This window comes from Rhinoderma darwinii, chromosome 1, assembly GCF_050947455.1.
Source record: "Rhinoderma darwinii isolate aRhiDar2 chromosome 1, aRhiDar2.hap1, whole genome shotgun sequence".
NCBI lineage: Eukaryota > Metazoa > Chordata > Amphibia > Anura > Rhinodermatidae > Rhinoderma > Rhinoderma darwinii.
In genome coordinates, this window is record NC_134687.1 from 64581226 (window position 1) to 64598127 (window position 16902).

Sequence of the window (16902 nt, forward strand, 5' to 3'; positions counted from 1 at the left end):
TGAATACTTTGAGGGGTGCAGTTTTTAAAATGGGGTGATTTATTTGGGGATTCTAATATATAAGGCCCTCAAAACCACTTCAGAACTGAACTGGTCCCTGTAAAAATAGCCTTTTTAAATTTTCTTGAAAATGTGAGAAATTGCCGCTAAAGTTCTAAGCCTTGTAACGTCCTAGAAAAATAAAAACATGTTCAAAAAATGATGCCAAACTAAAATAGACATATGGGAAATGGTAACTAGTGACTATTTTGTGTGGCATTACTATCCGTTTTAGGGCTTATTTACACGAACGTGATATACGTCCGTGCAACGCGCCTGAATTTCACGCGTGTCGTACCGACCTATGTTAGTCTATAGGCCCGTGCAGACAGTTCGTGATTTTTGCGCAACGTGAGTACTTTGCGTAAAACTCACGGCATGTCCTATATTTGTGCGTTTTTCGTGCATCACTTGAAGTCAATGGGTGCGTGAAAATCACACATGCCACACGGAAGCACTTCCGTGGGACGAGCGTGATTCGCGCAACAGCTGTCAAACTATGAATGTAAATAGAAAAGCACCACGTGCTTTTCTTCTTACAAACATCCAAACGGAGTGTCATAATGATGGCGGCTGCGCGAAAATCACCCAGCCGCGCATCATACGGGGCTGACACACGGAGCTGTTAAGTGCCTTTTGCGCACGCAAAACGCAGCATTTTTTGCGTGCGCAAAACGCACACGCTCGTGTAAATCCCCCCTAACAAGCCGATTCATTTAAATTTAGAAAAATTCACATTTTTGCAAATTTTCTCTAAATTTTGGTGTTTTTCACGAATAAATATTGAATTTATCGACCAAATTTTTCCACTATCATAAAGTACAATATGTCACGAGAAAACAATCTAAGAATAGCTTGGATAGGTAAAAGCATTCCGGAGTTATTACTACATAAAATGACACATGTCAGATTTGAAAAAATCGGCTGTGCCACAAGGCCAAAACAGGCTGCGTCCTGAAGGGGTTAATAAGGCAAATTAATACAATAGGCTACATATGTGTAGCAATAACCCAACAGGTGTATATTATTAAACATTAAAAGCATCCCAACCTCGCTGGATCGGCTGTTGGCGTCCCACAGTGTCCACTGCGCATGTCCATAGACTACGTCACATCCTACTAGACGTTAGTGTGCCTTATGACGCATAGCGTCAATTCGCGCATTCGTGATACTCACAATGTGTATCGCCATCTTGAAAGAGGGCAACTCTGTTTTCTCATACCTCGTATCTATCCCAAACTGACATTACTCGACTGGTAAGTGATATAATATAATAATAATTAACTATATGGATATCTAGTACGATACTAGCAATATCAGATGCATAAAGCATTATTTTATGTAACCACAAACTCCGTATATTATGTGTGTACGTGACTCCTCTCCATAACGATATGTCAGGTCCCCTCATATGCTCATGTTGCAAAGAACAACAGAAATTAGTTTTTACATTGTATCTGATACGTGCGTATAATCTATAGCATATATGTGTATATGGGACCACTTTATCATAGAGGATGATATTTATTTCAAATAGATTGGGAATAATGAAAGAATGGAACATGATATAATTTTATGGATAAATGCATTGTTTAAAAAACAAAATGAGAAAAAACAGATAGACATTTCAGAGGCAGTGTACATGTGTCGTCAGCCGATCCTGGAGGCGAAACTTGAGAACATTAGTCTCTAAAAGAGAAGAAATAGAATACATATATTGACAACATATCTAATATGGTCATATTATCGAATATTTAGACTAAAGAAGATATACATATTTATTCAGTAATCAAACTGTTATCGTTTTCCTACCCATAAAGAGGAGAGAGGGATATAGAAATCATGATGGAACCACGGGCAGATGTTCATATCAAAGTACGACCCTAGACTATCTAGAGAAACTGGGAAAGATCTTAAAATCCACATTAAAGAGGCTGTCACCAGATTTTCAAACCCCTATCTCCTATTGCAGCAGATCGGCGCTGCAATGTAGATTACAGTAACGTTTTGTTTTTTTTCAAAAACGAGCATTTTTGGCCAAGTTATGACCATTTTTATATTTATGCAAATGAGCCTTATGTCCAAGTGGGCGTGTATTGTGTGTGTGTAACATCGGGGCGTTTTTACTTGTTTTACTAGCTGGGCGTTGTGAATGGAAGTGTATGATGCTGACGAATCAGCATCATCCACTTCTCTTCGTTAACATCCAGCTTCTGGCAGTGCACAGACACACAGCGTGTCCTCGCGAGATCACGCTGTGACGTCACTCACTTCCTCCCACAGGAACTTCATCGCGTCGGATGAGCGAGGACACGCTGTGTGTCTGAACTGCCAGAAGCTGGGTGGTAACGAAGAGAAGTGGATGATGCTGATTCGTCAGCATCATACACTTCCATTCACAACGCCCAGCTAGTAAAAGAAGTTAAAACGCCCAGATGTACACACACAATACACGCCCACTTGGACATAACTTTAAACACGCCCAGTTGTACATAAGGCTCATTTGCATAAATATAAAAATGGTCATAACTTGGCAAAAATGCTCGTTTTTGAAAAAAACAAAACGATACTGTTATCTACATTGCAGCGCCGATCACCTGCAATAGGAGATAGGGATTTTAAAATCTGGTGACAGAGCCTCTTTAAGGCCTCTAGGGGATAGGGTATCTAATTTGAAGATCCATTCAAGCTCCAATCGTTTTAATTTCGAAATCCTATCACCGCCACGTCTATGGCTGGGCACATGGTCCACGATGAACAATTTAAAATAGTTTTCACCGTGGTTTTTTTCCACAATGTGTTTGTGCAAAGGTAAGTCAATCTTTTTAGTACGGATTGTTTACTTGTGGTTATTGATGTGTTTTGGGCAACAAAATGATTCCTTATTTGCATGTTAATAGTAATTATTACTTGTGTCAGAGTTCAAGCAGAATGGAGGCAAGCCACATCTCCTTGTGATCACGGGAAGGGGAAATCATAGCCAAGGAGGAGTTCCTCGTATTAAACCTGCCGTTATAGATTTCCTCACCAATCACGACTACAGGTAATCCTAACCCTACAAATATCATGTGTTAATTGTGACTCATTGCTACATACAGTGCCATAGAAGTATCTAGAGTCCCGAGAGGTACCACTGAAATATAAACTCAATACATGTTTTTAAATCTTGCAATATTTTCAGCCCATGAAATGACACTGACCTATCATCCAAAAGCATATTCAAACGTTCATACATTCAAGTGTTCATGCCTCTTTTATTTCCTCTTGATGTTGCATGATTTGTATGTGCATGAGCAGTCCAATCTTGTTTGTGACATTCCACCTGTATTGCATTTTTTACTCTGGTGTGTACCACATTGTTAAGTAATACAGAATATGATGGCGCTATGTAAATTGATCGTCCATAGGAAGCTGTAGACTAGAGATTACGCATTTACTTCTGATACTGGTCATTGACTTCTATAGGACAGTTTTCTAGGCATACTCTGTGACTTATGTAGAGGTCATTGTGCAGGGAGGGGGACGAGGGGACCTGTGTCTATGGTGGATCCTTTGTTCTCTATATAGAGGTATTGCATGTCATTGTAATCCTGCCTGTGATAATAATGAGATGACTGCTGACAAGTGATCTCTACAGAACAGGAAGTGTCAGCCTATTGTGAGGTTCAGTGGCCAGAGTGAAAAATGCAAGATTTTGAAAAATCTACGAAAATTCTTAAATCTGTTTGACATATACACTTAATTTAAACAATCATATTCTGATGACACAGTCCCTTTTAATGTACTTGATGTCTGCCTGGCAGTCCCATAGCCACATAAGGTGCATTTAGTTTCTGTTTTTGAAGTTCTTAGGTGTTATAATCTTCTCTATACTGATCTTTATTATCCTCTTCTTTGCCCAAAACTAAGTGTATTGACCCGCACTAGAGTTTAAAACGGAGACATAATAAACATGCTATTTCTTTTCTTTTAGAGTTCAAGAAAAGACCCCGGGCGTCTTCCGTATAACATTGAAGTGATCAAGTTGGTTGAATTTGGAGAGGGAAGAGTATTCATATTACTCTGGCTGATACTCCAGCATAATACAACCATGGGAAATAATCCTTTTTACCCCGGCACGGCTATGTTGCATGTTCAGTGCTGACAATATAGAAGTGCTTGTTTAGTTTTATAGAAAGTTTCACCTTATGAATGACCGTGTGCAGTTTTTCTGCTGCACGCCTCTGCAGCCGCTTACTATTTTTAAAACAAAAAAACAAACCTGGTGCTTATGGGTGGACATTTCTGAAATATTTAATACCAATTTTAGTGTGATCTTTTATGTTTTCATATTTCGAGCCAATAATGACACATGTATATTAATATTTCAATATTAGTACAAGCTGATATTACTATTTTCAATTTCACTTGATTTATTTTGATTTTCAATTTCACTTGATTCAAGATACGAGGTAGTTCTGATACTGGTCCCAGTAGTGTATGGTGGATACTGAGCCAAGTCATTTTTCAATTAGCTCTTAAGGTAAAGCATCATCTTTGGAGCCACTTCAATTTATACATTTATGAGCAATTTTCAGATAACCCAAATCACTTTCTTTGAGCATGAGCAATTTTTATAATGCGAGGAGCAGAATGCAGAAGTACTCATGCAGAGGATGGTGCAGAATCTCACGCTGCAGCAGTCTCTGCTCCCTCTAGTAATAGAATACAGACTACAGTACATGGCACATAGGAACCTGTAGACTAGATATGACTCCTTTACTTCTGATACTGGTCAGTGACTTCTATAGCAGAGTTTTCTAGGCCTGCTCTGTGACCTACGTAGAGGTCTTTGTGCAGGGAGGGGGAGGAGAGGAGCGGTGTCCATCACCCATTGTCAATGTTGGTTTCTATGTGGTCAGTCAGGGGTCAGTCTATTATGGCTTTGTGGCCAGAGTCAAAACTGCAAGATTTTAGGATTTAAAGAAAAAGCAATATATAGTGGGAATTAAAATTGAAAACCACATCTGTATTCCATTTTGATTTTGTTGCTCTACTGGCACAAAATTAGTTCCTGATTGTAAAGCGAGCAATATTCACAATAGGTGCTTATTAGGGGAGTTCTAATAATGCGATCAATTAATATATCAAGTGACTCCAAAGATGGCGCTTAGCTTTAATCAAAAAGACTCAGCTATTCCAGTCAATAATGTGTGAAGTGTAGAGAGCAACACACAGACAAACATTCACACAGACACATCCACATATAATGCAGCTATTTAGTATCTGGAATAGTATCAGCAACCCTTGGCACCGGTGCCAGTGTCTGCACGTGGGGCATGGATTGCTGGCACACTTCCTTCTTCCGGTGTCCAGTACCGTTGTGTGCTTGGCGGTGCTGAACACCGGGAGAGAGGGCGGCGCTTCATTATGCGCTTTGCGGCGCTGATGACCAGGTGAGAGAGCAATGCTTTATTGTGTTAGTCGCTGCTGAACACTTAGGGCATGGCCCCACGTGGCGTATTTCTTCCACAGCTGTCCGCATCAATGCCGCACAGAATCTGCGTTGCAGATTCTGCGGTGGATCTGCCCAAAATGTGCAGTAAATTGATGCGGACTAGCTGCTGCGTACTGCGGGAAAAGTGCTTCCCTTCTCTCTATCAGTGCAGGATAGAGAGAAGGGACAGCACTTTCCATAGTGAAAGTAAAAGAATTTCATACTTACCGGCCGTTGTCTTGGTGACACGTCCCTCTTTCGGCATCCAGCCCGACCTCCCTGCATGACGCGGCAGTCCATGTGACCGCTGCAGCCTGTGATTGGCTGCAGCCGTCACTTAGACTGAAACGTCATCCTGGGAAGCCGGACTGGAAACATAAGCAGGGAGTTCTCGGTAAGTATGAACTTCTATTTTTTTGACAGGTTGCTGTATATTGGGATCGGTAGTCACTGTCCATGGTGCAGAAACAGTTACTGCCATTCGCTTAACTCTTTCAGCACCCTGGACAGTGACTATTTACTGACGTCTCCTAGCAACGCTCCCGTAATTACGGGAGCCCCATTGACTTCCTCAGTCTGGCTGTAGACCTAGAAATACATAGGTCCAGCCAGAATGAAGAAATGTCATGTCAAAAAAGCAAGACGCATCCGCAGCACACATAACATGTGCATGACATCTGCGGACTTCATTGCGGAATTTAGATTCTCCATTGAAGTCAATAGAGAACTTCCGCAATGAGTCCGCAACCAGTCCGCCACTGGTCCGCAACATCCATTGTATGCTGCGGACACCAAATTCCGCTCCGCAGCCTATTCTCCGCAGCGGAATTTTCAGCCACGTCTAAACGAAGCCTACTAAAAAGAAGTGGAAGGCAATGGAGAAACGGCTCCGCTGCGGATTAACGCTGCGAAGTGTCCGCAGCGGAATTCAAGAGCAATTCCGCCACGTGGGGCTTTGCCCTTAGCAAGCGCACAATGCAGCACTGCTCTCCTTGAGTTCAGCGTCGACACGCGGATAATAAAATGCTGCTCTTTCCTGGTGATCAGCGCCGCAAGGATGGAGTTGAGTAACCGCTCTGTAAAAGAAAAAGTTAGGGAAAGTTGGCAGCGCTCTCTCCTATGTTAACCCCCACCCAAGCTGGTGTTCAGTAGCCGTGGTCTCTCCTATGGTCACCCACCTCAAGCTGGTATTCAGTAGCTGTGGTCTCTTCCATGTGCACACCTCCCCAAAGCTTGTATTCGGTAGCTGGTATGCAGTAGACGCTATTTGTATATTTACTAAATGTAAGTTTAATTAACCCTTTCGCGCACCCTGACGTGGGGCTAATAATGTGTGAAAAAATGTTTTTAGAAGTGACAAAAAAATATATTAAAAGTTAAAAAAAAAACAACATTTTCCCCCTTAAGTAATGTAAAAAATAAAAAAAAGTAAACAAAATTGGTATCGCTGCGTCCATAAAAGTTTGAACTATTACAATATAGCATTATTTAACGCGCATGGTGAACGCCATAAACCATAAAAATTGTAAACCGCCAAAATCGCAGATGTTTGGTCAACTTGGCTCTCAAAAATTTTTTTTTTATAAAAAGTGATCAAAAGGTTCTACGTACCAAAAAATTGTACCGATAAAAACTACAGCTCATCCCGCAAAAAATAAGCCCTCACACCGCTCAATTGGTGAGAAAATAAAGTTATGGCTCAGAATGTGGCGACACAAAACAGTTTTGTTTTTTTTAACAGAGTTTATTATCAATAAAAGTAGTAAAATATATTAACAAAAACATATAAATTTGGTATCCCCGTAATCATATTCAGCCACAGAATAAAGATAAGTTGTCGTTTTTACAGCACGGTGAAAGCCGTAAAAACGAATCCCAAAAGACAATTGAGGGATCACAGTTTTTTCCAACTTCTGCCCGCTAATCATTTTAGTTATATGGAACTATAAATGGTACCAAAAGAAACCACAACTCCTCCCGCAAAAAATAAGCCCTCACACCACTCCATTGATGGAAAAATAAAAAAGTTATGGCTCTTGGAATGCTGGGAGTTAAAAACGAAAAATCAAAAAATCGCTTCGTCCCAAAGGGGTTAACTGATTGGTTTATGTCACATACATGGTAACCGTTTGTGTTACATGACTTTCATGTTTGCATGGCACACGGAGTACTTCATCATTGACTTTTCTTTTTTATCGGCACGTCAGACAAAATAGTTATCCCCGGTTTACTCTTTGCCTAGTTATGGAAAACAAGATGTCTGCGTCCACTGTGTAAGGCAACAGGGGAAATTTATTACAACAGGTAAAAAGGAGAAGGAGTAGTTGCCCATGGTAGCAAATTGAGCTGCTGCTTTCAAAAAAGAAAAAGACAGATGGAATCTGATTGGCTGCTACTTTTCATTGCACCTGTTTTGATAACTCTCCCAATGTGTACTCCCATTTCCCTATAGAAGTTCATAAAGTAACGTAACACCCTGAAACTATGTCCGGTTTCAAGGGAAAACTAATGTCAAGATACACTGTAATATTTCATCATATCTGTGTTTAATAACTTCTAATGCAGTATTGCATTTCCTTATAGCTTGTAACATTGAGATCTTTATTTCTGCAGTGCTATTTGTGTTTTTGCATTTTTATTTTTGAGTAGTATGTGGAGGAAAATAATACCTCTCTGCATCATTTGGGTTTAGAATAAGAGTTCTCTCATTGTATGTAACAGTATAGGCCTTGATATGAGATCTCTTGTGTTAAAGCATCATCTCGTCCTTACAAGAAAGCTGCAAAGAAGTCATTCTATAAGCAAATGCTCCTGCAGGCACTGGTCGCTGAGATCATCTCTCCAGGCCATGTTTGAACATCCTGCTTATTTACTGTTTACGGTGAAAATGTAGAATTAAAGTCTCATGCACACGACCGTAGCCATGTGCACGGCCGTGATTTCCTGGTCGGAGTGTCAGCCGCTAGCTGCCCCCGAAAATCGCGGGCCGTGCACATGGCCGCGTCCATTATTTCCTATGAGCCCGGAACGCGGCCGTAATAAGACATGTCCGTTCTTTCTGCGGTCCAGGCTCCTGGGCCATGCACGGACCGTGGAAACCACGGTTGTGTGCATGGGCCCATAGAAATGAATGGGGCCGCATTTCTCCCGTGGATTTTCGGGGGTATTGCGGCCGCAAAAGTACGTTCGTGTGCATGGGGCCTAAAGGGGTTTCCTCATAATCATTGTATAATGGAGAGTTTTTGGAACTTTCCGATATACTTTGTGTTTCAATTCCTCAGCGTTTTTAAGACCTATAATTGCTATCAGTGAAAGGAAACATTCTTGTTTTACATCCACTACTTTTAAACTGGCCTGAACACAAATAGCCATGGGTCTTCGCTTCTTTACTCTGAAATGCCCCCTAATGGAAACGTCACTAGTCATGTGACATTTACAATGAGCCTAATAGCGCTTGTTTAAATGGACTTACAAAGTGATTTACATTCCTGGCTCTGTAAATCCATACAAACGAACAACTATTCTCATATTTGTTTGTGCACCTTCCAGCGCTGTAACTTGAGCATGCACTATGGAGCGCTTGGAAGGTGCACAAACAAGAGTAGAGATACTGCTATTTGGCCTGGTAATAATTTCTCCTCCTAGCTTGGAGGGAAATTTGCAGAGAGCGGTGATAACTCTGAGGATGGAGAAACTAGAGTGGAAGAAAGGGGAAATTAAGCATCAAGGTTGTTTTTAGGAGAAAAGCAGTGCAGCGGGGACCGCCCAATTTAAACTAACGGAGATTGCATACATGGACGCAGCAGGAGTCAACATGAAATTTTGACAGAAAAGGTTTTAGGAGGGACGAGTATGTCTTGATGCAAAACAGGTTTGGTTTTCTTTTTTGTAGGCGGAGAACTCCTTTTAAGTTTACTTTGCCCCTACACAGTGGAGGTAGCCATTTTCCAACATGGACAAATAGTCGGAACTTGTGACACTGCATAGATTATTTTTCTTATAAGGTTCAATAATTTTTGTCAATTAGTAAATTCCTTTTTAAGAAGGCAACGGACACATTCACTATGGTTATAATATATGTTCCAATTAGAATGCAGATTTACACGAGCCTGTTCTCTATAGGGCACAGCGGTCTATACTTTTTTCCTAACACTTCAGTCATTTTAGTTTTTCTCAACACAATTTTTATTATCACAATCTTTCATGTTTAGAAGTCACTTTTTTTTTATTTGTATGGTATATTTTTTTTTCTCACACTAATAATTATATTAAATCTCCAGATATGTTCTGAAACAGCTCTTGTATTTGGCATGAGGGTTTATATTTTTCATTTAATTTTATTTTATTTATAATTTTTATTTTCCATGTTCTTCAAACTACAAACACATTGAGATATAAATTATTTGCTAGTGGATACCTCAAAATGTCCTGTTCCCTTTCTTTTTTCCCTATTTAAAGTTACTAATCCTTTCTGCAGGCTTCAAGCAACAAAAATGTATTAAAAAGCTATGTAAATAGATTTTTACATCTCGGTTTAAAATACCAAAAATGTCATCTCAACTATGGTATTTTCTAGTTCTATATTCATGGGAACGAGAATACAGAAAAACAAACCATAATGCACTGAGTTAATGCATAAAGAAGTTTTCAACTCTGTTCACACTAGCATCAGGGCTTCTCTTTTTGGCAGAGCCATGACTGATCTACTCTAACGGATGGACCTCATTGTCTTTGTTATTTTTGACAGCAAGGATAGCACTGCAGACTGTTCTTTTCTTTTAGTCAAAAATACTGGAAAGCCTGACGAACACCCCCAACACAAGTGTGAATAGAGCCTGATTAAAAGCAGAATTGCGTTGCTTCTGTTTTTCTTGGATGTGAACAAATATACAGCGTAAAGTATTGTGTGTACATACTGAAACATTTTTTTACGTGGAATGTACATATTTTTTATGGTCTTCTAATACTTTATACAAGAGAGCATTTCCCTGTCATTGGTTCCATGCTCAAGAAAACATTTACCTAATATTGTACTTGCCACATGTCAGATGTGTGGACTACTGCCTAGAGGTAATTTCTGTATTCTATTTCTATTTTTATAGTTTTGTAAAATCATCTTTTATGCATGATGTTGTATTCTTTTCTTCTTGGAGATGTGAACAATTTTATGGATATTTTAGAACAAAAAAAAAATAAAGTAAATTTATAAAATGGTAGACGAACTGAAATTTTTACAAGATGATATACATTGCGAATTAAAAATAAATTTAACGTCTATTTTGTTTGTGGTTAATGTGACGCTAGTATTTATCTGAAATATCGAAACAATATTTGGCACCAGCAAGTATTCGTTTCTGAGATGCAAATCATCTACAGCCCACTACAAATATAGAAGTATGAGAAAAAAAATTAAATGTTCAAATATGAGTGATAAAAATATTACTAAATATCCTACCATAATGGCGTCACATTTAAGAGGAAAAAAAGAGAAAAATCTACAGAACAGCTGACTACAAATACAATTTTAATATTTCACTCTGTGGGGCGTAGGAAAGTGGTAGAGGACCCCATGCCAAGCCAGTCGACATCGCGGCAATTTTTATGTCCAATTAGGGGGCAAAGAGGGATGTGGCGCGGTTGTAGAAAGTGTGGAATTGTCGCGCATGGTGAACCGAAAGACGCCACACACACACCATCTTACTCCAGCGAGCAATTTATTAAGACTGGTGTAAAGAAAGATCAAATACAACTTCAGCATCACAATTTATGTGGTGTACAGTCTTATAATCTCTCAACCACACTACATATTGAACAATTTTCTCAACCAAAGCATCCCCTCCTTGAACCACTTGTCCCAAAGAAATTCAGAATTTGGGATATATCATGGCTTCTGACCAACTCCATATTGCACAGCTGTTTCCGTCAGCTCCATAGACTTTTAATGGAGCAGCAGCGAGCATGCTTTACTGCTGATGTTTTTAAAAGGATCCTTCCAGTCAGGATTCATCATGTCTTATTCATCGTTTTGGCGTTAAACACAGAAAAAATGAAATCATATGTTTGAATATCTGAAATGGGACAAATTGATAAACTGTTTAAAATCGTAACTCCATGTGGAAGATTTGAAATTAGTCAATGACACAAAAGACTGGCAGTGATGGGCTATCTGGGCAATAACGTGTATCGCGCATCATTACTCCCTCGGTACGTACATGACATCTTTGAGCGCTGCTTTCTTGACTCTGTTGAGGGAATTAGTGCATAGAAATGGTGCTTTGTGAGTTTTTTTGACATCTTCAGATGAGAGGGCCTTATACAGTTTGATCAAAATGTTAGCATAGTAACTCATGGCCATGTTTATAACCGCAATAGATCAATGTATATAAAGTGGATGTGCGGTCAATTTTATTTATATATTAACGATTGGTTCAGCCGTCAGGTTGTCTGCTTTCAGGAAATATATGGGGTTTGGGTGGTGCATCTAATTTTATGCTTGGGTTACACGATTAGCCACAAATATAAATTTTTATGCACATTTTCTTCAAATTAAATTTTGACACAAAATTGCATGAAGGTGCCTGTGTAATGTATATGAAGTGCCGAGTGGCATTTTGACAATGTGTCAGGTGTCTACTTTAATAAAGTATATGGGTTTGGAGGTTTAGTATGATTTTTATATTATGTCATTCAAAAAGTGCATTATGTCCAAAAACCCTTAACAGCGAAAGGGTGAAGGGGTTAAATGTCTTTGGTGTTTCATTGTAAAGTGTTGTTCTTATGACTCTTGATAATTATGCACCAGTGTGAACAAAGCCTTATAGTAATGAGCACCTCTAAGTTCAATTTACAAAATACAAGTCTGATATACTGTATGTATTGGGTGAAGGTTATGGTTACGTTATAGAATATGAATAGCATTTAACTACAAGTTTCAGCTTACACCAATCTTATGAAATCCTCTGTGCTCCGAGTAGAGTTCTAAATGCCTGACTGATCCTGCATCCAAGTGAAAATACACAAGTAATAGATTGTGCTCAATAACACAACGACACGTCTGCTGAAACTCCTTGTGACTCAGTTTGACACTATTATTTCTGCTTTTACGTAAGCCACAGCTGCATTTGTAAAAAACAGAAACTCACAAACAGATGCCAACTGTTTTACCAGTGCCTCAGTACATGATATGCAGCTGCTAACTTCATTGTTCTTATACAAAACTGACTAGATTTAGTGCATATATAAACAGGTTTTATCTAGGGGCACGTACCGTCTTAAAAAGCATACAAAAAGTTTTGACATTTTAGATACATTTCATTACTTATCTTGTACGGTTCCTGCATTATAGTCTAGAACTGTATTCACAATTTTGTAGGCTTCAGAGCTGAACTCTCCCTTTGCTGAATGAAATCACTAGAGAAGTGTAGTCTTTGAAGAAGACACTGTACAGCAATCTGATGTAAGAAAAAAAAAAAAAAAATAAAGCACTCTTCTACTGTAGTCTAGGTACTGAGCTTAGTCGAGGACATGCCATTTAAAGTCCTGTGGGGACAATTGGTGTGGGTGGCTAAATAAACATTGAATGCACAGTAGCTGGGAATTGCAGTCGAATAAGTCAGTGATTGAATAACAGGACAGCTGTTAAAGGAGCACTCCCACAATATGTTTTATTCTCTGGCCCATTAGAGAGGCACATTCTGTAAATTGTGGTGCAGGTAATCTTACCAGTGGCTGTGTGTTTGAGTTATCCGCTCCCTTCTGGTCCTCCGCTGTATCATGTGACCGGCAATAGGAGACTCCAACTGCCACAGCGTCTCGTGTGGACAGGAAGTCCGTTTCTCTGTTCATTACGACCACAGCCACGATGTGAATCTTATAGGAATGAATGGAGAAACTGACTTCCTGGTCACGCATGAGACGCTGTGGTAGTTGGAGAGACCTATTGCTGGTCACATGACACAGCTGAGGACCAGAAGGCAGCGGATAATTCACAAATACCGCTAATAAAATCACCTTCACTGCAATTTACACAATGTGCCTTTCCAATGGGATGGAGAATACATTTTTTTGTGGGAGGGCTTCTTTAACCTGGAGTTATCCTGCAAAGTTTCCTGTACGCACCTGATCCTGTCTGCTTATGCTACCAGTTATCAGCCTGTATCCAGTTGTCCGTTACTAGTCTGTATCCTGTAATTTGCTATCCGCCTGCATCTAGTAATCCGCTACCTGCCTGTGTCCAGTTACCTGCTACCGGCCTACGTTCGGCTGTCTGCTATTCACCTGTGATCCGCAGTCAAGACTTCATTAGTCAAGGTATCATCTACCTGTGCCTGTCTTGCATCTGTCTGGCCAGCAGCTACTCCACTGGGACCACCTCAAGAAGTAGCGATCTGTCAGTCTTCCCGCACAGAAGACCACATCACTGTAAAGGGGGTAACGGGTGAAGACCGGGGAGGCTACTTAGACAACGTCCTTAGAGGTGGCCCTAAGCCAATCCGGTGGAGTAGCCCAGTGGGTCCACAAACCTGCCGGTTGTTACAGCAGTTGTATGTTTTTGCAGAAGTTACGCTCCATTAATGTCTGTAAAAAGATGTTGACCATGTTCTATGAGTCGGTGTTTGCAAGCATGATTTTTTTACGAAGCCATTTGTTGGGGGGACATTATTAAAATGACAGATTTAAATAAGATGGGGAAATTTATTAAGAAAGCAGGCCAGTTTGTGGGCTGTAAGTTTACTACTTTAAATAATGTGGAGATAAGGACAATATCTAGGTTCAAGGCGATACTTGAGAATGACTTATCCATTATTTGAAGTGGTTAAGGTCCAGCGTAGTACCTTTTAGCTTGGGAGTGGTTCAGTTGCAATGCATTAAGGAGTGCTATAGGCTTTTACAACAAATCACATTCAAGGAAAGATGAAAGTGGGATGTGGAGATAGACAGACGGTGATTTGTTGGTATGGCTTGGTGATGGGCCGTAGGTATGTTATTTTTATTTCATTATTTGTTGTCTATGCTTATATATTCATGTTTTTAAGGCCTAGTTCATACGGAGGATTTTGCAGGCAGAAGCATTTGCAACAAAATCAGCGTTAAAAAACCTCAGTGTGAACTGGGCCTTAGTTTATTGTTGTTTTTATGTGATGCTATAACATAATTTCCTTGTTGGGGAAGAATAAAGTCCTTCTGTTCTATTCTATTTCAGTTCCCTATCACAGTATAGGGTTAGGCTGTCAGTTTGACAGCTCGATTCTGCTGATGGCATTGCATGCAGGAGTGTGCAGTTCCATTAGAGACAGCAGGTAAATTAACAGGCTTCTGGCACAGGGACCAGGTTATTTTACGTAGTGCGAGCAGAGAGAGAACCTAAGACCAGGAGAGGCTGTTTTTAATTGATAAAGAGGTAACAACCAGAAAATGTTTTTGCAAATTATAAGGAGTGCGCCTATTATGCAAAAAGGCGAATATCACCTCGCTCCCATCATGCCCTGCACTGCTTTTCTCACATACCCACAAACCCCTACGGCATATACTGAACTTGGGTCTAAAGGAGAGCTTGTAAATTTGAATTATGCCATTAAAATCCACACCCTCTGCCCCCTAAAAATAGTGCCTAATGCAGTGCCTCTTGAAAATAGTGCCACAGACCTCTGCTTCATGAAAATAGACACACAGTGCCACATGTCCTGTCCCTTGAATATAAAGCACCACACACATAGTACCCTTAAAGATAGTGCCATACACTGTGCCACCTGAAGATAGTGCCACACACTGTGCTCCCTGAAGATGAAACTGCCTCATGCTGTGCCCCCTGAAAATAAAACACACCATGCCCCCTAAAAAAATAAAGCGTCATAGAAATAGCACCCCTAAATCAAGTAAAACATACCTTTGCCCGTTCCCATATGGTCATCTAGCAATAGAGGCCTGGCCTTTTCTAGCCAGACCTGTTCTTGTTGGATGGAGAAAGTACTGAATGGCAGGACAGGGAGCTGATAGTGCCCTTGCCCATTCCAGTTCCAATTAGGCTGTTCAACTGTATCCGCGTCCTAAGAACATGGATACAATTGAGTGTAGGAGTGACTGGATCGGCATTCCGATTCCGCAAACTGGCTGTCATTTCAGCAAATTGTAAGAAAAAGCTGTATTCCACCCCTGCCCCTTTTATTTTACATCTTTTCTCCACCTTCTATTCTGTATATACACATTTAAATGTCGTAAGGATACAATCCAAAACCATGACGTTAGATATGCAGAATTTATAATCATTTAATGCTTAAGGTGACATGTATTTGGATCTTTTGTTATATTATGCTACAAAACTTTAGTAAAAGAGATTCAATATATTATACCAATGAATGGCAACCTGAAGAATGCAATATATAAATGCTGCACAGATGAGACACATGACTGTATAATGACCGGGTGTTCTATGCTCTGATTTACATCTACATTTTAATACTTTTGATTTCCATGATCTCATATTTATTTGCATATTTTATTTTGCTTTCTCTTTCTTTATGAATTTCCTACTTGTTAACCATTTCTTTTACACTGAAATTTCCATTCATAATTTTCAGCTGGCTCACATTGTCATGAGTTCCTTTTCTGAATTCTGATTTAGTGGTCTTTGATATGTTATTGAAGTTTCAGCGCAGAATTTTAGACCTCTAGACTAAATCACTTTCAAAGTTAGGATTACCAATTACAGAAATACTTATAATTCCCTTATACTCACTCTAGAAGTCTTAATAAAGATTTATCCAGATTATGCAGTAAATCATTTATCCCACTTTTATAAAGTCCTTGTCTGCCTAAATGCATATAAACGTTCAATTTCCAAACACTACTTTAAAATGTCAGAGCAGCAGTTTGTGCTCCAGCGCTGTTCTTTGTACTCTATTCGCAACAGGAAGTTGCTGCCATTTTTAGTCAGCCCTGTCACTGAGGATGTGTGTATATATATATATACATACATACATACATACATACATACATACATACATACAAACAAACACATTTTCTGCTCTTTGTTCCTCTGTGAGCTTTTCAGGGCAATAAACTCATGGGATTGCTCTCTCGTGGGTAAGATGGTTGGTGCACAAAGGAAGTTCACTCTAGCCTCAATCATTTTTATTATGTCCTCGTGCAGAAAAGACAAGACCCTTCAATAGTACAGCAAAATAATTCCTAGACCATCTGGTCACTAACTAGCCATTTAGCGTCCCTCACTATCCGGCTCTAGGCCTACTGCCCTGCACCTCCAACTACACTTTTGTTCTTTGCCATAACTTCTTGAATCCCACATGCCGACAATGCGTGTCTTCCCCCAGGCTGGGAGCTTTGGCTTCTCTCCCTACCCAGGCTGAGAGCAACCTTACACCCTTCTG

General features: G+C 39.9%; 1 protein-coding gene across 1 annotated transcript in view; it reads left to right on the forward strand.

Moving 5' to 3' along the window:
- The window catches only part of N4BP2 (NEDD4 binding protein 2), a 99325-nt gene extending 88599 nt beyond the window's left edge, over positions 1 to 10726 (forward strand). The window contains exons 16-17 of the mRNA XM_075859352.1: positions 2959 to 3082; positions 4013 to 10726. Coding sequence (XP_075715467.1) covers positions 2959 to 3082; positions 4013 to 4058 — 170 coding nt within the window. The 3' untranslated portion in view covers positions 4059 to 10726. The remainder of the gene's footprint in view (positions 1 to 2958; positions 3083 to 4012) is intronic.
- Positions 10727 to 16902: the final 6176 nt, after the last annotated feature.